This window comes from Rhynchophorus ferrugineus, unplaced genomic scaffold, assembly GCF_030347505.1.
Source record: "Rhynchophorus ferrugineus isolate W39M unplaced genomic scaffold, kcgeb_rfMv2 rfM3, whole genome shotgun sequence".
Lineage (NCBI taxonomy): Eukaryota > Metazoa > Arthropoda > Insecta > Coleoptera > Curculionidae > Rhynchophorus > Rhynchophorus ferrugineus.
Window position 1 is genome coordinate 46,873,893 of NW_027472582.1, and position 25,531 is coordinate 46,899,423.

Consider the following 25,531-nt stretch of genomic DNA (forward strand, 5'->3'; position numbering starts at 1 on the left):
AAAAAGCTTTTATAGTTCATGTCATATATGATTACTTAAGTAAATGTTTTTCGAATAGCAATATAAGCATAAAGATGAAATATGATGAACAAATGATGAAATACTTTATGTAATGTTAGTTGTCTATTGAGTAATCTCATTTTTAACATCAATGTTAATAGGCATGTTTTCTTTTTGGTCATTGGCTAGTTGGTCAACAAAATGTGAGTTATTATGGACCATAATTGGCTTTTCTGGTCGAAGGTTCACTAATAATTAAACTGCCATCGTCCATTTTCTGCGCTTATAGCTGATTTGCCTACTTCACTTCTTAAAATATACGAGTGTGAACTTGTTTATATGACATGGAAAGAACTCAGTAGTAATATCTACAATAAGAAATTGAGAATCTTATATAGAATCTAGTATTTGTGGAAATCATGTGAAAATCAAATTAGTTTATCTCTTAAAATATTGAGTCGATAAAGACAATTACGATTTAAATCGAATTACAGATATTTTGCAGTTTTATACAATTATTTCAGAGGAAACTGCTAGTCTGAAAAGTATCGAAGAAATCTAACGGATCTTCCGGATATTGATTTTAAAAGAATACAATTTGTTTAGTCATAACATTTATTAATAATTCATTGCACGTGTATTGTGCCTCATGCTGGAAACAGGAAAGGTTAATAACACCTTCAGTTTGGATGATCTCGATCAAATACATTGAAGAAGAAATTGATAAATGATGAAATCATGAACAAACGTTCGATAGATTCGAAATGAACAGCTTAGTTGTTCATTTGAGTGAAACTTTCTGAATATGGGATTATAATTCAATGCAAACTATTTCCAAAACAGGGTAAACAGAGAGGAAACAACTAAAGGTGTGTATATAATTAACATAAAATAATTGTAGGAAATCCTATTCTAGAGTCTGAAAGATTTGTGTCCATTAGATATGTGTGTAATTGTTCAGAAGATACATGAGTATTTGGTTAAAGTGTGCGAGTGGAGAAAAAATACCAACTGGAGATATGTCAAATGCATTAGAGAGAATTCGGTGATTAATTTTATCAAGAATAATATACATATAATACATAGAAAAATGCAGTTATATCAAAATATCTTGACAAGGAAACACACCATCGGAGGAAACAATAACTAAACGTAAAAAAGTAAATATGTCAATTAGGTAGATTAGGCTTCCGGGGGATACCACTACATAAAAAAACGCTCCTAGAATTCTACCCCATGGGTAGTGTGGAAAATAGTTCAATGTAAATATAATAAAACAACTCTAACCTATTAATTATTATGGCTGTATAATAAACTAGTAACTAAAACTAAGTAACTTTGAACTAGTAGTTTAAATTATTCGATAATATATGCATTAGATGTACTATAATGTTAAAATAAACTATATATATATATATATATATATATATATATATATATATATATATATATATATATATATTTTATAACATTTTTGTTTCAGTATTTTATTTAAACTGGAATTTTATTGTATGTCAAAGCCAAACCGAACTAAAACTCAGAGTTAACATGGTGAACATTGCGACGTATCGACATTATAAATTTAGAAGACGTATGTTCACACCATCTTTGGATAGACTATATATGTGAACTATTAAATATCGGCCAATTAGATCACTTTTACTATGGAAATATAATTTAAAAAATAGATTTATATAAAACAAAATGGCAAAACGTACATATATAACTGTTTTTTTTTCCTTTATTTTTATACAATTGGTTTTTAGTGACTTGACATATTTAACCTCTATGAGAAAACAATAGAAACAAAACACTCAACACACGGATGACAATTGATTCAATTATTAATGATCTATTATGCAAACAATAATATATAATTGAACTTAAAATGTTTTATATATTTAGTGAAACGCAAATATTTGTTGACCTAAATATTGCGTTAACTCGTACTGTGTGTACTAGAAATGTTCCTTTTATTACAGTTTGTTATATATCAATGAACATTAGCCTTGAAGTCAATTCGACTTATGACATAACATAATTTCATCGTAGTTTATTGTTGACGGTCATATTGAGTGAATTAAAGTCGTTTTATCTATATGAAAAACATCTTGACAGGCATGTTTGGCGAACACTTTATTAAAATTGATTAACTGTTGTTTGTTAGGTTTTTCGTGGTGGCTTAGTGTTTTTCTAAATGATTACGGTTTTTTAACAAACCAATAATTCGAACACGGAAATAAAACGACAATTTCGCTGTTATTGTACTTTATTATAAATACTTTTTTATATAAAACCCTATATATACCCTTAAAATGATCGCCTTTTTAATAACATTTATCCATTATGTCTAAGTTGGATCGATATAAATAATCACGCGTTGTGAATAAACAATTATTAATGTTATGACGAAAATATTGTGGTCCATTTTATATTTCAAAAAATATATATAAAAATAAGACACAGTACAAAAAGACTAGACCGTTGCTCGTTACCATTTTAAACAAATTAAATCTGTCGTTCCCTTGACGTTGATTCCTTTTGAAGGATAAATGTGTAATTCTGCATGGCAGTGGCAGTATTAACATTTTCTTATTTCTTCTAACCAACGCATTATCGGTAACGTAATTTCCTAATTTTACTGAGATTTTAGATCAGTTTTGCCATGACTTTATAATGTAGATGTGGTGGTTGGGTGTCGTAAATCTTACAGCCGTTCTCGTCTTTGTAGTCGTGGTAATTTACTGCTTTCTCTACGTGAAATCCGTTGCTTTCAGCTACTTTTTGGGTGTACAGGCTCGTTGCATCAGTTTTCATTACCTGAAATTTGAAAATAATAATGTCATAAATATTTAAATGTATTAAGCGTTTGCATGTATTATAATCAGTCATACCTACTGCTAAAAATACTAAGTATCTATGTAAATAATTACAAAATTGTATACTTTTAATATTTCTCTACATAAAATACCAGTTGTTCCTTTAGTATTATTTGAGTTATTTAATGTATATAGATGCTTATTATGGTCGCTATTTTTGGTTCTACTGATTTTACTACTTTTTTTTAGTTACTGTTTTTGGTTCTACTAGTTTCATTCAACTAATTTTTTTGTCTGGCTCTGTCATCCTAGCCGCGACCTTGGCAAAAATGTACCCAATTTATGCGTACATAGATTTATATGTAATTATGTTACGGCAATAATAGGTAATATTTCAATTACTCTCTCAATTTTTGTTAAAACATATTTCCGTTCAATAATAAATAAAATCAATAATAAAAGAAGCTCTAGTAGTTATTGTGAGATCATTTTTAATTGTCATGATTTTTTTTTCTATGATTAGGTATATGTTTAATTTTTATTTAGTATTTATGGTTATTGTACTTCTTTAGTTTTTTATGTTTTGTTTAATTTCTATTGTTTGTTTATATTTGTTATAGTATATTATTTTAAAATATCAATTAACATATTAAAATACGATAAAACATTTGTAGGATATTATTCCATTAGGAAGAAATTATTTAGATAGAAAATTTTTTATTCCTATTTCCGCAGACTCCAGATCTACAGAACATTCAAATATAAAATTAATTCTACTTCATTTAAAATTAAATTATTAATTGTAAGTTAATGGTATTCAGTAATTACTTTCTTCCTATTTTATTTTAAAGTTAGTACAGAAGGAATATGTACATCTCCGTTTCGCTTATACTACCGTTGGAAAATATTAGCACATGAAATTAACTGCTCCAAGCAATTATCTCCTTCCTTTCCTCTCTCACAATTTACAAAGGAAAGAGTTTGTACATCATTGTCTGACATCACGAATTGATAAAAAAAGTCAAACCGTGCGTTTGACTGAAAATAGTAATTACTATTTTTGACGCTAGACTTTTGACTATCGATTGTTTTGACTGTTTCGACTGTTTTCAGTCGATAGTTCCCAACGCTAATTTATATCAAATCGTAATATTTGATGTCTTTTCAAATCTTATCTTATACTCAAATTCTTGCTGTTCGGATAGTGGGATCAGCAAAGTATAGTGTTGCTCAAACAAATTGGCATGTTGTTGCAAGAAAGACCTGCAATGGGGAATAACGGACGCAAAGTCATCCTCTTACATAAAAGCGATTGGCTACAAGATCACATGATGATTGGATGATTGCCACATCGATGAAGAGAGTTGTAGAAAATGATTGTAAATATTTTGATCAACATATATTGTACAAACTTTATCAATATGGCATGCCTTTTTGAAGTGGAAAAAATATCAGATTACATGCAAGAACCTAAGAAATCTAATGTTTTTTAAGTGTAATAGATAAGAGTACGCGTAAAACAACAACAATGAATTGATTTTAAGGATTTTGCTTGTAAATAAAGTCATAATCGATAGGGATATCATTCATATAAGCTTGTATGGTAATATATATATAATGAATAATTTTCTTATATGAAGGTAATTGTTAAAATATTTTGAAAGTGTTAATGAAAATTTGAAAGATGAGATACACGTATTGGCCGCCTTATAGTTGTTTCCGACACTTAAATAAAATATATTCTTTATTATCTACGTTCATTGTATTGATAACTTTGATTTTCATATTATATTTTCTTCTAGAGTAGATTTATTTTGAACATATATTCGAAATGTTGTCGCATTTTTTTTTCGTTTTGGAAGGATGGAACTCAATGTTTTAGAACATCAAACGTCTACATGAGTAAACAACCTTTCAAAATAACTATAAATATAAAGTTGTCATATATATTTCCGAGGCATTCTTGGGCATTAGTATGACAAGCTCATGACAAATATGATGCTGCATAATCATGCATTATCATTTGGCTGTAAAAAGAATATTATATAATATTTGCATTAATATAACATTTGATTCTGAATAATTGGCGAATATTAAAAAATTGTATTGATTGATGTAAATAATGGTAATACCCTTAAAATATACCAAAAGCTGTGTACATCTGCACAAGTGAATAATCATAGATATATGCATTTGAGCTAGAAAACGATTGTATGTGTTTTCCAAGACAAGCTACACCCAACAAAAGCTTTTTGTGCACCAAGTATATCGAGGCAAATGACCTTTTCTTACTATTACTGGTCATGTAGCAACAGTGACGTTAGAACAAGGCAAGGCGGCAGATCCTTCTCTATCACTCTATCACGATTAATTGAACTACTCATACGTAATATCAAAGACTGAATCGGCACCGAATGCCATTGGTACGTTAGAAACCAAAAGTGCTGCAAAGTTAATTAAAAATTGAACGTATGAAAAAATTTATCGATCATTGAGAACGTTTTGAGAAACAAAAATTTCAATTTCAATCATCGATATCTGCTTTTTATCATTGAAAGGCCAGAATATTAAATTTAAAACAACATACCATATCAAGATACAATAAAGTACGGCAATATAAGCAAATCCTTAAGTCCATATAGACATGACATCCAGATATGGGATTGTGATAAGAAGAGCTTTTAGATGTTTTAATGCGAAATTCTTTAGTATTTTTGGTAATCCAAATCTAAAAGTCAAATAAACCAAGTCTATTAGTATAGACGCTTGATTTAGCCTTATTGGCAAACTCATCGTGCTAAATGGAGATTATACAAAACTGTATGAAAACATGTACAGAAAAATGGTAAAAAATAATACCGTGAATATGGATTATCGGAAATAGAAGTATATTAATCCATTGAATGAAACTCTTAATTAAAAATGTACGTAAGAAAGTAAATAGTGAGTAAGTTTGATAAGCGCGGTCAAAATATGGCATTTATTAAAAGGTTATATCAATTACTTATACATTATGATATTTAAATAGTAACTTAAAGCTTCCAACGTTTAGCATATAGCTATCTTTTTAGCTGGCTGATTTCTGATGGTAATGAAATTTGAGAATCAAATGGTTTGATCAGATATTTCCTATTAGGTGTTACTAATGAAAATACACATTTCGAAGCAAGAATTCAAGAATTTTGCAGTAACATAACTAATTTCAATTTAAATAAAAATAATATTTCTAATACAGATCGATCTACATGATTTGTCATAGTATTCGTGATGAAATTTACAGTTTATTTATTGTTGTTAAGTCGCGAAAAAAACAGTCAACACTTCTAAATACTTCCATAATTATATACCAATAATAAAATGAGGTTCTACTAAGACATAAACCGACTAGTAACTAACGCTACCAAAGTAAAGTACTTTAATCAATTAACAATGCTTCTCACTAAGCAATTAATGGAACACTTCACTATGCCGTCGATATCAAATGATCTACGTAGTTATACAAGATATCATAGTAAAATCTGAAAGAAGGTAACTACATTGTGGAAGCAATAGAATTGTCCAGCAACATTTATATGTTTGTGTGTATGTGTTTTGAATATACGAATTAGTGCAAGTACATGAGAACAAGAGTAATAAATTAATATGCAAATTAAGCATATCTAATATAATAATATAATAACAAAAATAAGGTTTAATTTGTTTCTTCATCTTATATTTACCTTAAATCCATTTTGTTTTGCTATCATCTCACTTTGACTAAATAATTCCTTGGCTATTCCCTTTCCTCGATAAGAAGAATCTACTGAGAGTATCCTAATTTCGAAAATTTTATCCACATTATATTTGGCAAAAAGATCGAGTTCTAAATTGACGTCGTTTAACAGGCCAAATATTCTTCGGTACTGTAAGTTGTCGATAGACTTCATCTCTTCTATTGCTTTTTCCGTGTCACCCTTGATCGAGATCCCGTTTAAAGCTACACCGGCGATCTGAAAATAATTAAAAAAACTTTTAAAATTGAATTATAGTATTATTGTATGTTTTCTTGTTCCAGGTTATTGAATCAAATTTAAATATATAAATGGTCTATTAATTTGAATATTTCATATTCATTTTTAATTTCAATTGAGAATTGTTAATTTGACTATCTTATTATCTTTGGTGTAATTCGATAACTAAATTGATTGAGACATAGTCAGATCTCTTATTAGATTATCCAGTTGTATTTTTAGTTTGGATGAAATTAGAGTAAAAAGGGTACGATTGTTACACGGCATATATTAACGAAACTACCAGAGAAATGGTAAAGGTATCAGAGGAAAGAGGAGCGGCTGACACATAGGAATTTGTTTCATATTGCTGCGTTGTCGTTGTTACGATACATAAGAAATGATCAGACATCCTGAATTATCTGTACGTACAACTTAAGCAAGAACTAGTGAGACTTTCAAGCTTCTCTTTAAAAGAATTCAAATTTCTGTCAAAAAGACAACTAGTGAATATAAAGAGAAATTAAGGATATTGAATGCAAAGCAGATAAAGAAAGGTATCGTTGAAAGGGAAAAATAAGTAATAATAAATAAGATAGTGTGAAGGAAAATGAAAGAAAAAGAAGACTCCGCAATTATCAGATGAAGAAGCGTTTTTTTATCTTGTTTGGGTCGGCGAGTGCCCTAAATATGGACCTGGAGAAGTGGGTTCAATTCCAGGAAGAGATGGCTCCTGGTCTCATGTGGAGGTCATAGATAGTGGCCATCACTACATTTTCTATACCTATGAAGTTTTATTATATTGTACCGAATCTTATAAAAATGTATATTAGTAGTTTTTATCACGGATGAATGGATACCTATTTGTTTTAATTTCGTTAGGCCTGAATTATTTTTCAGAATGTACTAATATAAGTAATGTTAGAACAAAATATTTTTAAGTTTCAATTATTTGCATTCAGGATCTGCTTCAGGATTATCAGAGAATACGGATGATACTCCCACGGTTACTATTACGTTTTCGTTCGATAGTGTTTTTCCACGGTTTTAAATATTAGCAGAAATCATTGAATTCAACCTGGCTAATAGAGTGAGTTAAATGTCTTTGACTTAATTAAGGATCTTCTAAAATCCTATTTTATATTCTTTAATTTTTACTCGTATTTATACTGGATGTCCTTAATTTGGATCGTTCTCAAGGTATCTCAAGTCATGTTGAAATTCAATTATACTATTCTTCCAGAAGTAGGAATTTTATTAAATACATTTTTTTAAATATAAATTGTTGGTATAGTGTAGTTGTGTTAGTATTACGAATATGATAGCGTAGCGCCATCTCTTATAACGACAAAATAAGCTACCTAAATTTTCAAGTATTTTTTGAAAATCTATTTTTTAGCTCATTTTTTAATCTTAACTAATGAAAGTATGTATTTGTCCATATTAGATTACATCCCTGTCAGGAGATTTGGAATCATCAAATGTAGCTTACTCAACAACAAAATAAACTAAATAGGTTATAATTTGTAAAAATTTCTATAATCTCATATCGGAACAAGTATCTTGAAATGAATCCTGATGCAACACTCTGTTAAAGATTCAAACACATTTACCAATATTTGCACAGTGAAGAAAATATAGTGAGGCATCTCTGCGACGTCGTGCGAAATACTGATAAGCGCCTTTATTGAATATGATTATCAAAAGTATGTACACGCTTAATATTAACATCCTTTAAGTATTAGTGCTCCCGAGCCCTTTAACTCTTTACATGATCTGATAAGACAATAATTTGATTTTGAACAGTGTTAAAGTTATAAAATATGTGCTCCTAATTATTAAAAAACAAATGACCAAACAAAATACATGTATGTTTAGATACAGACTTTTTTAAATAGATCTATTTGATGGAAAAAGGCGGAAATATTTTATAGATATAAATATCTTATAGGATGTTGTTGAAGTATATATTTTCTAACTTTAGTGTTTGACAAATTCGTTAATAAGATTTTCAATCTTTAGCTGTTTTAAAAATTAAGATGCTATATGAATGATTCTAATATTTTATAACCGCTTTCGTATCCCATTCTAGATCGTAAGTAATAATACTTAATTAATTTTAAGTTAGATAATGATCAGCTGCAACTACATAAAGTGCTATAGTTAATAATACTTAATGCAACAGTAATGTTTGGGAATAAATAAGTGAAATTATTTATCATAATATAAATGAGACTATTACAGACGACGTCACAATTTTATAACAATTTTGGAGAAATTTTAATTCATGTAAATATTCTGTTCTATCTATATCTTTTTCGTTTCGATTTTTGTCGGTTAAAGTTTCATCAAGAGTTCTTACAAGAATTAAATTGATATTGGTCAGAATATTTGACAGAATCTTTAATATTTCGCAAAAATTTTAAAATATTAAAATAAGAGGATATTAGCTACAATCTTTAATTAACAGATAAAAGAGTAATGTCTAGCAGTGCAAAGAAACAATTGACTTTATATTTTAATTCTGGTGCTTCAATGGGCTGACCTTCATTTTCGTAGGAAAATTGTAATGATGTAATTATACCCATACACTCATAATTTTTAATTTTTTTAACTGAAATAACTAAAACAATAGCCAAATATTTGGCTTCTCCTTTAATTTGTGAAATAATAACTGGAATCTTAGAGAAGTTATAACATGAATTCTGCTAGAGTATCTGGTTTCTCATATATGTTTTAACGTTAAATTTGAAATAATGAAAAAGGTTGCTTTTCAAAACAGACCACATATTGATTGAGGCAGAAAAAATTATATAACCCTTGAACCATTGAGAAAAAATGTATCTTAAATGTATTGGGTTTTATAGCACCGTTTATAACAATGTTCAAACTATGGTTACAGCAAGGCAGAAGTATAGCTGGTAAATTAATATCTAAAATTCTCTTTTTGTACACTTTAAAGTGTGCCCTTCATATTCGAAGCATTGTCGTATCTTAACGTGCATATTATAAATTTCTAAATTATACTTTTCCCAAGCTTCGAATAAAAAGATGGTTGGCAATTTTTTTTCTAAATTAATTAATTTAATGTAAACAGAAATTTGATCCTGGTTGTTTATATCCAGAGTATAATCAAGTAATATAAAAAAGAACTTTGCTTTTCACGTGCCGTAACTGCGTAGCAAACTTTATCAAAGAACTAATCAAATTTCTTCACAGCAAAATGTTTTCCTTACAGGTGCCTATAATTTAGATTTAAACTGACCAAGTATATTACTTCAATGGCTGATTATCACCCTATCTAGATATTGGAGTTAGCGAAAATTTTCTCCAGATATCTCTATTAAATTTGTTCATCATTACTCTGTGACTGTTAATTTGTCAAAAAAGTGGATAAAGAAGTTCCGTGAAACGGGTTTTGTGCTCAATGTCTACTATTTAAATAGAAGAAAACTTGAATTGAATTCATTCGTTATTGGAGATGAGCTTAATACCAATATCTTTTAATTAATCAGCAGCATCAGCATCTAGCAGCTATTTAGCAGCTGATAACGCAATATCCAGTGATTAGCCAATTTTTATATAGGAATAAGAATTTTTTAAACAAACAAAATAGCAGATATTGTTGTATAATATATATAATATATATGTTGTATAAGCATTTTCTACAATTGTTATTCTTTTATTAACATTTTCAAATTTTAATTTTATCACTAACTTTTTTGCTCCTAGTTTAAATAGATGCATTATTTGATTAGCTGGAAATTTTTCATGCATCTACTTATAACTTTCCTTAAAGAAAAGATAAGTAAGTTTGGTTTTCATAAAAAGTTTATTTGGTCTTATGATTTAAAAATTATATCGGCCAAATGGTGACCGCGCGCTATGCATCTCTCGGCTTTTTTTAAGATATTTTTCATGACATCCTGCAACATCTGAGGCCCATTTTCTTCAATTTCGTGACGAATATTGTCTTTAAGATCTTGAATCTTTTGGGGCTTATTCACAGAAATTTTGATTTCAAAAAACCCCATAAGAAAAAGTCTGGTGTTGTTAAATTCGGAGATCGGGCTGGCCAAGCTAAATCCTCATGTGAAATTAGTTTTCGTGGAAAAACGCCATTCAATAATTGAATTGTTGAACGAGGTGTGTTTACTGTGGCCCCATCTTGCTGAAAACACATATCCTCTAGTATCTTCCGTTTCAGACACAACAAAATTTTGAATCATTTCTTGGTACCGTTTAGCAGTAACAGTAACTGCAACACCTTAATCATTTTCAAAAAATAGGGACCAATGATGTTTCCAGCATAAGTACCACATAATACAGTTGTTTTTAGTGGATGCAATGATATTTCATAAATTAATTGAGCATGATGTGTTTCCCAAAACCGCCTGTTCTGTTTATTGACGTGGACGCTGAGAAGAAAATCAAATAAGCGTTGAGGCCCACAACGCTCATTTGATAATGATTTAGACGAAAAATCTTCAATTTCACCAGAAAGCCTTAGGATTGCTCGTTGATTAGAATCTCTCGGTAGCAATTTCTGGACTAATTGAATTTTGTACGGGAATATTTTCAAATCAGTTTTCAAAATTCGCCTTAAACTGCTTGCAGAAATGTGTAACTGGGAACCACGTATCCGTATTGACGTTTCTGGAGACTCTGCAACACTATCGCGCACCAGAGCCACATTTTCAGCGATACGAGACGTTCGTTGTCTTCCAGAACGAGGCTTGTCTGCTGTCATACCGTAATGTCGAAAATTCACATGTAAACGATAAATTGTGGTTTTGTGAAGCACTAGAAGATTAGGATATTCTTGACACAATTTCCGCTGAATGGCAATAATGAAACGATTATTTTCAATAAATATTGTCACTATTTCTGCTCGTTCTTGTGGCGTATATTTATCCATAACAGAATTGGGACGACTACGCCACACAATGGTAGCGAAACAGAGCTAAACGTCACATAACTAATATGGCGAGCAATCAAGATGGCAGCATTTTTGCCCCACCTATTATAAACCTAATCTTGACCCGCCCGAATACCATTTGTGTCGGTCCAAACTGGTTTTGCAAAAGTATCGTTATGCATTAATGTGTTAAGATGAATTTAAAAAGGCTTATGAAATCGCTTGCTTCAGTTTTTCGCCAAGAGGTCTCAGAAATTAGAAAATGGAAAAACGAACTTAATATTTCCCAAGATTAATTAAGATGATTTTCAGCAAAAACTACTAAGTAATTTTCAATCACGCTCCATTAACATCAAATTCAACCTAAAACCTTATCATAAACGCTCGTTTGCAAAGCACCTTGTTAACGGTCTCGAGAATATTTCCCTGCTAGCGAAAGAATTTAATTTTATGACCTGGAAACGGACGGATGGCATCTCGCGTTTTCCGCGGCCCTTTGGCATGCCCGGCATTCGCCTAACTATGCCCGGAAGCCGTCGCCTGCTTATTAAAATTCTCTCGAGGTCCGGAATCACCACCAGTAATTCCAATATCGGTCTCCCCCTGTTTATTAAAGAATTTTATGGCATACATTCCTTTTTTAATCGATAATCGATCAATATTAAAACTGATTTCATATTTCATTTGATTAAAAGTCCATTACTCGGTAATAATGCATGACAAAATTATAGATACGAAATTACATTTAATTATAAGGCTTCGTTTATAAACATATATTTTTCTATATTTTCTGCGTGTTTATAAACGATGTAAAAATAAATCCAAAATTTTTATTTACCGCCATTTGTTTGGTAAAGTGTTAGAAACTCAAAATATTAGTTTGACAGTTGGTAGTTTAGGCTTAGTAAGAGTTAAATTTTCAATAATTGTTATAAAAATTGCTATTTTCTGTCTGCATGACATGAAAAATGTGTTAGCATTTTAAAAAATTTTTGTGATTAAATTATATCAATATTAGCTCATTATAAAACATCTTCCAACGATGAGAAGTCGAATGCACAGAAAACAAAGACATTAGTTACCGTTTTCCTCCAAGTGTCCAGTTTAAGAAATTGATGATTGATGAATTAAACCTGTATATGTGTGTTACTCGATGTATATACACTTATTTATATAGATTATCTCTTATTAATTACAATACTTGTTTATATAGACACATATATTTTCTTGAAAGTTAATCTATTTTTCATTTATTTATTGACAACTAGTTAGAGTATAAATTCAATATGTACTAAAATGAACCAATATTAAAATTATATTAAAGGTAAATGTGATATCACAGAATATGAAGATGTTTAAGGGGAAGCCATTCAATATTTGAATAATGCCTTATTAAGTAGTATAAATTAAAAAATTTAAAGGGTAAATTTTGGCTAAATCTTCAAATCAATATATTAGTTAAAGCTGTATAAACAAAATTTATTGGATCTATTAGAACGTGTCCTTCCATACGTAAATTAAAGCAAGCGAGTTAAATATGAAAAAAAAAAAACAAGACAAATCAAGACTTAATGCAATTTTTGTTTACATTCTGTAATTCTAACTAACTCTTAAAATAGCTGTAGATGCACAATATGAGACTAATTTTATAAATGCTAGGCAGTATAAGTATATAATTTTATTATAGTTAACATCACATAAATTTCAAATTTCAAGAAATAATCAATAATGTATACTCACTAAAGATTTGTATCTCCATTATTTAACATAAAAACTGAAACCTAACGCTCAGCCAACAGTGATTATTGAATGAGTTTTTTTATATAATTTTTCGTAAAGAGCTAAAAAGCAGCATGTTTTTTGCCGAGAACCACATAAAGCCATATAGTCGAATATTTTTAATATAGTATTTTTAATGATGAACATTAAAGAATGAATGACTCTGATCCACCATAAAATATAAAGTCTTTAATAGTATATACCTAATAAGTTTTTTTGTTTTATCGTATAAACAACAAAGCTTATTTTTAACTAATATTGTTTTCTTATTTGCATTATATAAGTTAAATGTTCCTGGAACAGAATATGTTGATATTTAATTTCCATAAATATCATCAACTTTGTTGCTTATAAATGAAAATATTTCTGATGTTGCATTAGTATCGCATATTTATCATATTGTTAATTTTTTAATCGTTATATCAAACATCACACATTCAAATTCAAAATATAGGATACGTGCTAAATTTGGCGAGTTTATCCATTTTCTAATTGTTTTTCTTACATTTTTCCATTAATTAAATCAACTTTTGAAAATAACATTTCAGAAAACTGTTTTGAGTTTTGATATTGTTGAAGGAATTAAAGATATTGACAAAAATAGCGCAGCGAAGAACTCGAAAAATATGATAAAAATAGGCTAATTAAAAATAGAAATAGCTTTTTTTTCACTAAAAGTTGACATATATTGGACAAATATTGTTGGCTGATAATTTGAATATAATAGCCGGTTTGGTAGCCGCGGCAGTAAACCTATTTTTGATTATTTATAATTGCGATAATCTATAAGGAAGAGTATCATATCATCTATATATGATATGATACTCTTCCTTATAGTGACATACCATCTGAGATGATTTCTACGTTAGTTTATCGCTGTTAAATATGTTATACATGCGATAAATGAAGAAGAGAAATTTTAGACAAACAAATACTCAGTAGTTATATGCCACTAAAGATATAACATCACCAATTCTTATAATCTGATATAGTGAGGGAGACATGATAGCTCAATAGAAAAGTTCCCGGCCTGATACATAGATGGCTACTAGAATTAAATCCACATGTTTTGAGTGGGCCCTAACCATCAAAAGCTTGCATAAATTTGACAGCTGTCAGATCGTTAGTCTGTGAATTATAGCATTTTGAGTGAAGCAACTTTTATTATTGCGAAAAAATGGATAAAAAGGAATTTCACGTGTTGATAAAATATTGCTTTTTGAAAGGAAAAAATACAGTTGAAGCAAAAACTTGGCTTAATGCCAAGTTTTCGGATACTGCCCCAGAAAAAGCAACCATTAAGGATTGATATGCTAAGTTTAGACATGGTGAAATGAGCACCGAAGACGGTGAACGCAGTGGACGCCCAAAAGAGGTTGTTATCGACGATAACATAAAAATATTCACAAATTGATTTTGAATGACCGTAAATTGAAATTGAATAAAATAGCAGACACTTTCAAGATATCAACTGAACTTTTACATCATATCATTCACGAATATTTGGGTATGAGAAAGCACTGTGCAAAGTAGGTGCAGCGCGAGCGCAAGATAACGACGAGTTGGTGATTCGGAGCAGTGTTTGAAGATGATCAAGCATAATATACCCGAGTTTTTGTGTTGATATGTGACAATGGATGAAACATGGGTCCATTATTTCACTCCGAAGTCCAATCGACAGTCATCCGAGTGGACTGCATATGATGAAGCCGCTCCAAAGCGCGGGAAAACGCTAGAGTCCGCTGGCAAGGTTATCGCGTCTGTATTTTGGGATGCGCATGGAATAATTTTCATTGACTACCTCGAAAAAAAAGAACCAACAGCGACTATTACATAGCGTTATTGGGCCGTTTGAAGGACGAAATCGCCGAAAAACGACCGCATTTGAAGAAAAAGAAAGTGCTGCTTCACCAATACAATACAGTGTCACAAGTCAGTGACAACGATGGCAAAAATCCATGAATTGGGCTTCGAATTGCTTCCTCATCCACCGTATTCTCCAGGTCTGGCCCCCAGCGACCATTGTCTGTTCTCAGATCTCAAAAAATTCTCCCTGGGAAGAAATTTTCGTCGAATGAAGAGGTGATCGCCGAAACTGAGGCCTATTTTGAAGCAAAGGACAAATCGTACAACAAAAATGGCATCGAAAAGTTGGAGGGTCGCTATAATCAGTATATCACACTTGAAGGGAATTATGTTGATAAAAAAAAATTGCCAAAAAATGTGTTTTCTTATGGTAGGGCGGGGACTTTTCAATTGACCTGTTAAAGTCGTCATTGTACTTTATGTTTGTCAATAACTTACGTATACATATATGTAGAAATGTTGTTAATGAAAGGAAGACTATGACATTAGGTAATAAAAATTATAAAGAAGTAAAAATAAAGTGTATTCTGGTATGTAAATTAATATTTCTTACAAAGTTATCGGGAAATTTGATGAGGCTTCAATTTATTAGTACAGTTTAATTTAATTTATTTGTATTTTATAATTATTTTGCGTGTTTTATTTTATACAAATTCTAAATCAAATTAAAAAAATATTTTCGAAACTTTTAATTAAACTAATCCGATAGTACTTTGTTTCCGGTCAGATTAAAGATCATTATTTTCCGGTAGTTAGCGTTCACGATTCTTCGGTAGATTTTAATGAGCCAATTTGGAGAAACGAAGGGACGGCGCACCGTAAGGCTTTTTCCCACAGGATTAAACAAGTAAAAATAAATACACATAATTTCATAAAATTTAATTAAACAAACTTATATTTACTAAACATCAAGGAAAAAAAAGACTTTTTGATAACAGGTATATCTAGGTAATATGTAGTAATTATTCAGTATTTCTATAATGCAATTTTCTATACCTTACTTATGTTATTGTGGCTATAAAGGTATCATCAGAGAAGATTTAAATGCTAAGCAAATCTAATAGAGATTCATATTAATCATTACAAAAAAAGAAGCTCCACAAGCAGCCAACCAACTGGATTATACTAGTTTTTTTCAGAAACGATTTTTTCAAAGAGTTAAAAATAACTATATTGGCAGCTATTTAAGTCAGCTGTCAAATTATTATAAAGATGAAAATTTGATTTGGAAGGCGACCAAACACTTAAATAATAACATAACCAAAGGCTACAAGATTTTCCTCGAAATGAATTTCCATCTTAATGAAGGTGAAAACACTCCTATCCAAGAATTTTAGTATAAAATGTGGACTGTGAAATGTGGACTTACTATTCCAAAATAAATTGCATGGGAGAAAAATTAGCTCCTTAGATTTCTTAACGCCTTTTTAAAGACCAGATTTGACCTGATTGCAGGAGATATTTTAAGCTGGAAAACTGGAAGTCACTAGTTAAAACAATCCTCAAAATTATAAGCTTAATTAATGCTTTTGTTTGATTTAAATTGGTATCTAAAATATGGGAAATGGGAAAGAAAAAAATTTTGGAGCCTAATAGAGGATAACAACAAAATCACAGCATATCAATTTTGTTTCAGAGGCAAACAGTTAACTGTAAACAAAATTGATGGAATTAGCGACATATAATGGCTTCTAATGTCGTGGCATTGGGGATTTGATGTTAAATTAAGCGAGATGTTACCCAGACAGTTAAGAGAAATTAACGTATCCCTAAACAAATATTTAATAATACCACTGGATGCACAGCTGCGCTGGAAGGTTCATATAGACAAGAATATAAAAGAACTCGATATTAAATTTAAGAAAATGTATTGTCTATTGGCTTTTATAAGAAAAGCCTTAAATCCTTATGAATATATGCCGTCCAGATAGGGAGTTGTGCAAAAAAAGAGATATTTGGGCATAATTCAGTCGTTTTAAAACAAAGTATTGAAGAGCGTTGTTAATACTTCGCGGTACTTCAGAAATAGTGATCTTCATAGAAATTTGCAAATGGACACCATTAACGAGATCATTAATAATCTTGTCCAGAATCATTCGCAAATACTTGTCCACTATGTACATGTCGAGTATGGCTCTTCAACGGACTTAATAGTGTAAACAAGTTGTCAGAGTGTTATTTAATAATAAAACATTAAATTTTTCATTCAAATATTTTTAGAGAAATACGTTTTTAGTTAAATTTGATGATATTTTCTATAGTAAATATAAAAGGAATAATTGTATGTTTCTAGGTTCGACAAATATTCACAAATATTGTTTAATGTCACAAATATTGTTAAAACATGTTGAAGGAAATCGATATTTATCTAAATGAATTTATTTAGATTTTTCAAAAAAAAAAATTCAACGAACAGACAGAACGCTCAACGCGTAATCATCTGCCTTATTCAATATGGATTTAGAAATACTTTATTCCAAGTTATTCTATGTCAGATTTTATATTTATAAAATGTATATTTAAATTGGATCGATATAACTGATTTATAAACTTATTGGTGGAGTATGTTCAGATAAAAAATAATATGATAAATTGATTTGTATGATAATAGAATAGATATATAACTTGCTAAATGTGGCTTTTCCGTTCTAAAATATCCTACACCATAATGAATATGTGCTAACTCATGAAGGAATTGCTTGTAATGAGCGAGAAGTCTTCCTAGTCCGAGAATAAAATAACTTAGATCAGGATCTCAGAACAGTACAGCTTTTGAAGCAGAGACTCAAACCGATGAATTACCTGATCAAACATCAAATCGATGAAAATACACCATGAGATATTAAAAAAAAACGATCAGAGTCAATATTTTAAAAATATCGCCAGAATAAACTTAGTGTACTATCCGGAATGGAATCGGCTTTCTTGGTTATTCGTATAAGCATTTGCTAAAGGATTAACTCTTTATTCGTGAAGACTGTGGAGATAAGAACACCTACGAAACTCGAATGAATAATGTTCTGATTCCAGAGGCAGATTTATCGCATTGGTGGCATTACAACAGAGAGTCTCAAACACATAATTTTGACAGGTTCTCCATCTAATTGATCAGAGACCCATCGCAAGGCTGCATCATCATTCTCAGTTATTCAATTAGAGATATATTTATAAAATAACGATATTTTGTTGTATGAAAGCAATAGCAATAATATTTATCAATATCATGAATGATATTTAAATGTAGCAATTAGTACTAGTTAACGATATTAAGAGAAAGAATAGAGGTTTGATATATAGATTTCTTTGATATATATATGGGTGTGATATTTCTATTGTAATTGTTAACTTACTTTCCCTGTTTTCTTATCCATAGCCATAATAGATAGACCATCTTGCATCGTTTTCATATCGTGACATTCCAATAGAGGACAAGGTTTGCCATGTACGCATAGGCCCACAGATGCATTTAATGGTTCATCTGGAAAATTGACTCTTAAATGATCGATGACGGAATCGTAGAGGGACGATGGTACGATGGCGTATTCCAACATATTTAATTAGAAATCTGAAATAAATATAAAAAACATGATGAAAATATAGTATACCTAAGAAACATATTTACACATCTATATTCAAAATAATATTTTCTGTTTATATTGATCTACACATATTCAATCTGTTCCCATCTATAATTTCGTATTTAAGTCGTAATTACGCTTTCTTTAAGCACTGTGTAAAAAATACATGCAGTGTTATGGACAGTAATGAGAATTTTAATACACCACAGAAATGCATAGTGAAAACATACATGTTTATTTGATTTATTTTATAGTAAATATACTCTATAGGAAAAATTATGCCGAAGAATTGCTTAAGGTAAAGGAAATCAACATAAACATATAACTTTAAAAGTTCATCAAATGACAAATATATGTGTTAAAGTATTAGGAATGGTTTAAAATAAAATATGTTAGATAGTGTACGAATGGAATAAATAAACCAGCCATCTATAAAAGAACTAGCGAAGAAAAGCCAAAACAGTGCAAGTTCAATTCGGCGTCAAGAAAGAGGTTTTAACGTTCCACTCTGTATTTGTGGGATCAGCTGGATGTAGTGTATTATGAGCTACTCAAACTGAAAAAGAAAACATCAAAGAAGATTCAACGAAAATTCACAGTTATGCAAATAGAATCAACAAAATGATATTGTAGTATAAATTTATAAATTAGATGTTCTTGAGTGGAAAATACCCCATCTGCTATATGTTATCCTTAGTTGACTCTCGGATAGAGTATTTCCTTCTCACTAATACACCAGTACTAGTGTGGCAAAACAAATATATATTCTTCACTAAGTTTCACAAACTCTACAGCATGTCTGTGATTACTCTAGCTTAGGATACTATTAACCTCCTATTCCTCAGGTTATTCTTCGATTCACATGTAATTATATTAATGATAAAACTTTATAGTTAATTTACAGTAAAGTATAATACAACAAAAGAAAATTCATTAAACAATATATTTACTATAGTCATTTGCGCATGGTATAATAAAAATAAAATAACTATCAGTATTCTAAATAATTCATGATCGGAATTTTTGTTATTATTGATTTATGTAATTGAAACAATACGTGGAAGTTTATTTTTAACGTATTAAATATTCAGTAATTTAATGGAAACCTAGTAAATTTATAACTTACAGTTATAAACGAAAAGTTAATTCATTAGTTTTTATTTATAGCATATTGATTATAATTGTTGATTTAAGGCAAAACCTAGAAAATTAAATTCTCTAAAAGTTTACTCATTTTATTTTTACTCTTATTTACACTATCTATATTTTAGTTTATAATCCAAAGATTTTTTTAGATATAAAGATAGTCATTTGTTTACTGGGTCAAAAGTTAATGTGTGCTGGAAATGGAGAATCGAGAAAGTTTTTAATTCCGCAAACGGAAATATGAAGCGTCGACACATATAGATATTTTAATTATTAATACAGGACTGGAAGACCACATTAATCAATAGTGGAAGAATTAATGGGTCTAACACTTCGATATTTTGAAGTGAAACAAAATCGAGCTATTTTTGGAACGCATGATTAGAAACGATGAAAAGGAACGCATGATTAGAAACGATGAAAAGTGGATACGATAGTAATTTAAGTGGACGCACGACAATAATTTACAAGCAAGACTGTTGTCAAAGTCCGGAAAATTTCCACAAATGTTTGTGATATCTTCTCTAATGCTGAGGAGGATGATGATAAATGTTTAGTAGGATAGGAAAGAACCTGTGTATCATGAGCCGCTGGAACTTGATCAAGCCATTAACTAAAAACGACGAAATAACACACCATTGGAAAGAGCATAATATATTATTGTTTTAAATATATTTGATTAAAATCGCTTTGGGACACATGTAAAAAAACGGAATTTTGGAAAATAATTTTTTCTTAAGCCAATATATTGTAGTATTTTTCTGCGGGTTTAAGTTAAAACTGGTTATACTAATAATAATGTAAACGTGAAAATAGTATATTTCATTTACCGAGAAATTGTTGAACATTTTATGACATGAAAACACGATATTCCATTACCACGACTTTAATTAATAGTAATTGGATTATTGGGGTTAAAAAATAGCAAAAAGTCTTAAATTGATTAGATCGCTAAACAATTTTACAACGAAATTTAAACAAGAATGTTGATTACTTATTCACAATTTAATATACGTCTAAATAATTTGGAATTAAAACAATATTTAAAATAAAACTTAATGAGCATGTACAAGTATTAACAATATTTTAGATTGTTTTCGTATTTTTTTATACATTAATTAATTATTTAAATAAATAGCATAAATTATTAAATTATTATTTTTTACATTACATTGTTTTTTATTACGTTCTTTACCATTGATTGAAATGAAAGTGTTTTAAGCATTCCTAATCATGGAATATATAAATTAAAGAACATATAAGGAACTAATTTTGTAAATTCGAACTTGGACATCATTTTATTTGTTGTTTGATTTGAAGAATCTGCTGCCGAGGCCCATCAAATACTTTTGGACCTTATGATGACATTGCTCCATGTTAATTGTCAGTTTTGGTTTCAGCGAGTTAAAGGTAACGATTTTCGAACATATACAAACACAATAACCTTTAAAACCTTTTAAAACTTGTTAGACAAAAACCCAGCTCAGTATTTCAAAAACAACTTCAGACAGTTTGGTAGTTGATGTTCCTCAAGTGCAAAACGCTATGGGTTAGTCCAGGAGAGTTATGCACATCGATACAAAAGTAGAATATTCATGTCCATATAGTCCTGCTGTACGTGTGGTGGCATGACGCAGCAATACGTAGTGTATTACGATCTATTAAAACTTAATGTAACTGGTACTTGTAAAATTGAACAAATTGGAAAACTTATTTTTTGCAAAAAATATCAACAATGGCGAGTAACAAAAACAAAGTCAAAATCATTTTGCATTACAACGCTCTGCCACCCGTTGCTAAAGTTGTGAAAGATACACTGTTGCAGCTCGAATGAGAAATTTTACCCCACCCAACATAATCAACCGTCATAATGCCTTCTGATTGCACTGATTAACGAAAATTGACCAATAGTGAACGATATCATTGTTTCAACGTATTCATTTCTAAAAAGATGGAAAAAGGCTATGGAAATATATATTATAGCAATTTTTCTTAATAAATGCCTTTTTTAGAGCAAAAAATGCAAACAAGCTTTTAATTTATGATTATATGACATTTAATTATAAAGAGCATCTAATAAATAGTGATCATTTAATATTTTAATAACGTTCCGGTGATGACCTGTTCGTCGGATATGTTAGTCGTCGGAATGTATATTGTCATGAACCTACAGACCTACGGGAGTGTTTAAAAAAAAGCAATATGGATGCCCACATAAAAAGCTTTAAAATAAATTGTTTGGAATATTGCTTTGCAAGATGTTTTTTTATGACATCGGAGTCTAACTATTACTAGAATATGATAGAAGGGTGATGATATAACAATTGTGAAATATAACAAAGTGAAAATAAGTGATACATTGATTAAAGTGAAATTGGGATGTTTTCTATCAACTATAGTGATATATAATGGATATTATATAAAATTATATACCATAATATAATTTTTTTACTGTAATATATTATTTGGATCATATTTTGAAAGAGATATTTTTTATATTAATACTGTAAAAAGTATGTTCATTTATATTCTTATATGTTGCACAAGCCTTCGATAAGGTATGGCATGACGGCTTTGTTCATAAGCTGCAAACAATATTACCGAAACAACACACTGGACTATTAAAATCTAACATTATAGTTGGAATGTTTAGAGTCAAACAGGACGAAGTCTACTCTACCATAAAAGAAGTTAAAGCAGGTGTACCACAACGAAGTGTATTGGGGAAAATTTTTCACCTACTGTACATATGTGTAATACCAAAAATGACAAATATCACGATAGCAACATTTTATACTGATACTGAGATTCTTGCTGTAGGAGACACTAGCGAAGAAGCTACACGAAAATTACAACAGATAAGTGACCAGTCCTAAGAAGTATTGTAAGTTCACCCAGATACTACAGGATTGATTACTTACATCGAGATCATTAAATTACTCATAACTCAAGATTCAGATTAACACATAACTGTCACTCAGGAAATCATGAGAATTACAAAGAGACATATCTAAGTAATACAGTTCTTGAATGACACCAGAATAGGACATACTCAAAAATATCACACCATTTGATCTTATGCAGTGTAGTATAGTGAGGTGTATTTAATAGAAAAATAATAGTGTTAATGCATAAACATTATTACATCAGAGACTAAGATAGGACCGATGGGCCCTTCTAGATATATGCCTAGATTTAATATTATAAAATATTATAATAATTCTAATAAAATTTGTTTTTAAATGTTTTATATTTGTTAATAAATTAAATTAATTTAAATAATTAAAAGTTAATAAGTCTAATATTTCAGACTATTTAGTTGTTTTACACCCAATAGTTGTTTTATACAACATATTATTTGAAATGTATTCTATTATTTCATATTTATTAATTAATGATTTCTATTCTAATAACTCATTTAGTAATATTTATTATTTAATGTAATAAACTATAAAATATAATACTATCTAAAAACTAAATTATCTCAAGAGTATCCACTATAATAACATTATCTTTTATTTATAAAATAAAATTAAAACTTCTGCAAATAATACAAATTTAGTCATCTAATTAAGAGGAAATTTTCGATCAACTGACGACAAAATTTTAGTTATAACTGATGATAGGACTAAGTGTATTAATTAAAACCACACTTTAAACACAATGAATTTTCAAATATTGACACGCTTTAGGAATTATTCAGAATAATATTTATTATAACGCCGTACTGCAGCTTACATTATATTAAATCTGTTTTATTATAAAAATAAATATTAATAACGCATTAGGTTGTTTTATATTTTTGACACAACCTAATATAATAATTTTTTAAATTTCAATGGAAACTCTAGTTTTTAAAAATTCTTTTTTGTTAGTTATTTTATTATTAATATACTATTTTGAGCTATATTCAACTTTATAAAATGAGTTTCTTATGATTACATCATTTCTTGTTTATTGTTAGTTCAGTTTTTATTCACTCAATGGATAATTTAAATGAAATATATCCAGATTTCACTTGCTAGTGACGGCCAAAGCAAAATATGATTAGGTTCACTAATTACAGCGGCACTTGAAATCGATTTTAAGGCATAAACTGATTGATATCTTACCGTAGGCAAGCGTGATATCGAGTCTCGAACCTGGATAGTGGTCGACGGCACGGACCCACAATGACTGAACCAACTGGATGGCGCGTTTTGGATCTTGCAGTTCGCTCTCCTGTTGCCTCTATAGCAACGGGCAAGAGTCGTGCGCCGATAGATAGCCAGAAAATTAGGATAATAGTCTGGAAACACGGCCAGTCGCCGAGAAAGATTTACTCGGTCGGGATCGGCGACGTTGAGCTGGCAAGGATGCTAGCGTCATTTTCGATCTAGGCTATGGGCGGGAGTAGTGTGTTTTTTGATAACGCGCCAATGTGCAAAAGCCACGGGGGGTGAAAATGAGGGGCGCGGATGGATAAAGACCGATGATAAATCCGACCCGATCTTATTGTTTACGAAATGAGGAATCGTTCGAGCTCAATTAATTTTTTCTTTTCAGTATTATTCTGGTCTGCCTCTTAAAATTGATTGGGTTTATTATTTTTTTCTTTTAAGGAATCATAAGCTTCATAATTTTATTTCATTTTATAGAGATATTATACTTTTTAATTAATCATCTTTATTCTTCTCATAAAATATAAAAATGCGTCGGGGAGAAAGTAATTTCGTTTATTTATATTTTACATAAATTACGATTTTTCTGTTAAAACACAACGTTACATTAAAGGTTATAATTACTTCAAGATAGAATTGTTAAGCCATCTGTACGAAAAGCTTAAGCAAGTTATTTTCACCATTTATTGAATTAATTGGTTTCATTATTTGTTGAATCCAGTGTTAGATGTATGTAATTTTAGACGTAAGCTAGCTAAATAGTTTACTACTAATAATTGCTAATTATTTTTAGCTAAATAGGAATTATCTTAGCCAATCTCAGTCAATTCTCCTGCGTATACATTTTGTTTACAGAAAAATCGAACTAATATAAACGATAAATTCTTAATTATCAACGAATTCACAAAAAATCAATAATTAAACTAAAGGGCCTAAACTTTGAATAATTTATTCTATACTAATACAAAATGGTATACTGCCCATATATATTCCACCCGTCCAAAACAGTCGAAACATTCGACAGTCACAAAATAGTCGAAACAGTCGATAGTCAAAAAACTAGCGACTGAAAATAGTAATTACTATTTTCAGTCAAATGCACGGTTCGAATGTTTTGTTCAATTCGTGATGTCAGACAAAGATGGCCGAACCCTTTATGGTAAGAATTATGAGAGAGGAAAGGACGGAGATAATTGCTTCGAACAGTTAATTTTATATGTTTTTATATTTTCCATCGATAGTATAAGTGAGACGGAGATGTACACATTCTTTCATG

The 25,531-nt window shown here is 29.8% G+C and overlaps 1 protein-coding gene across 1 annotated transcript; it reads right to left on the reverse strand.

Moving 5' to 3' along the window:
• Nucleotides 1-2,512: 2,512 nt before the first annotated feature.
• AANATL7 (Arylalkylamine N-acetyltransferase-like 7) lies at nt 2,513-24,348 on the reverse strand. The gene is made up of 4 exons (XM_076401210.1): nt 24,208-24,348; nt 18,722-18,936; nt 6,539-6,808; nt 2,513-2,820 (listed from the first exon to the last, which is right to left on the reverse strand). The coding sequence occupies exons 2-4, from the start codon at nt 18,920-18,922 to the stop codon at nt 2,650-2,652; spliced, it is 642 nt and encodes a 213-aa protein (XP_076257325.1). The 5' UTR covers nt 18,923-18,936; nt 24,208-24,348; the 3' UTR covers nt 2,513-2,649.
• Nucleotides 24,349-25,531: the final 1,183 nt, after the last annotated feature.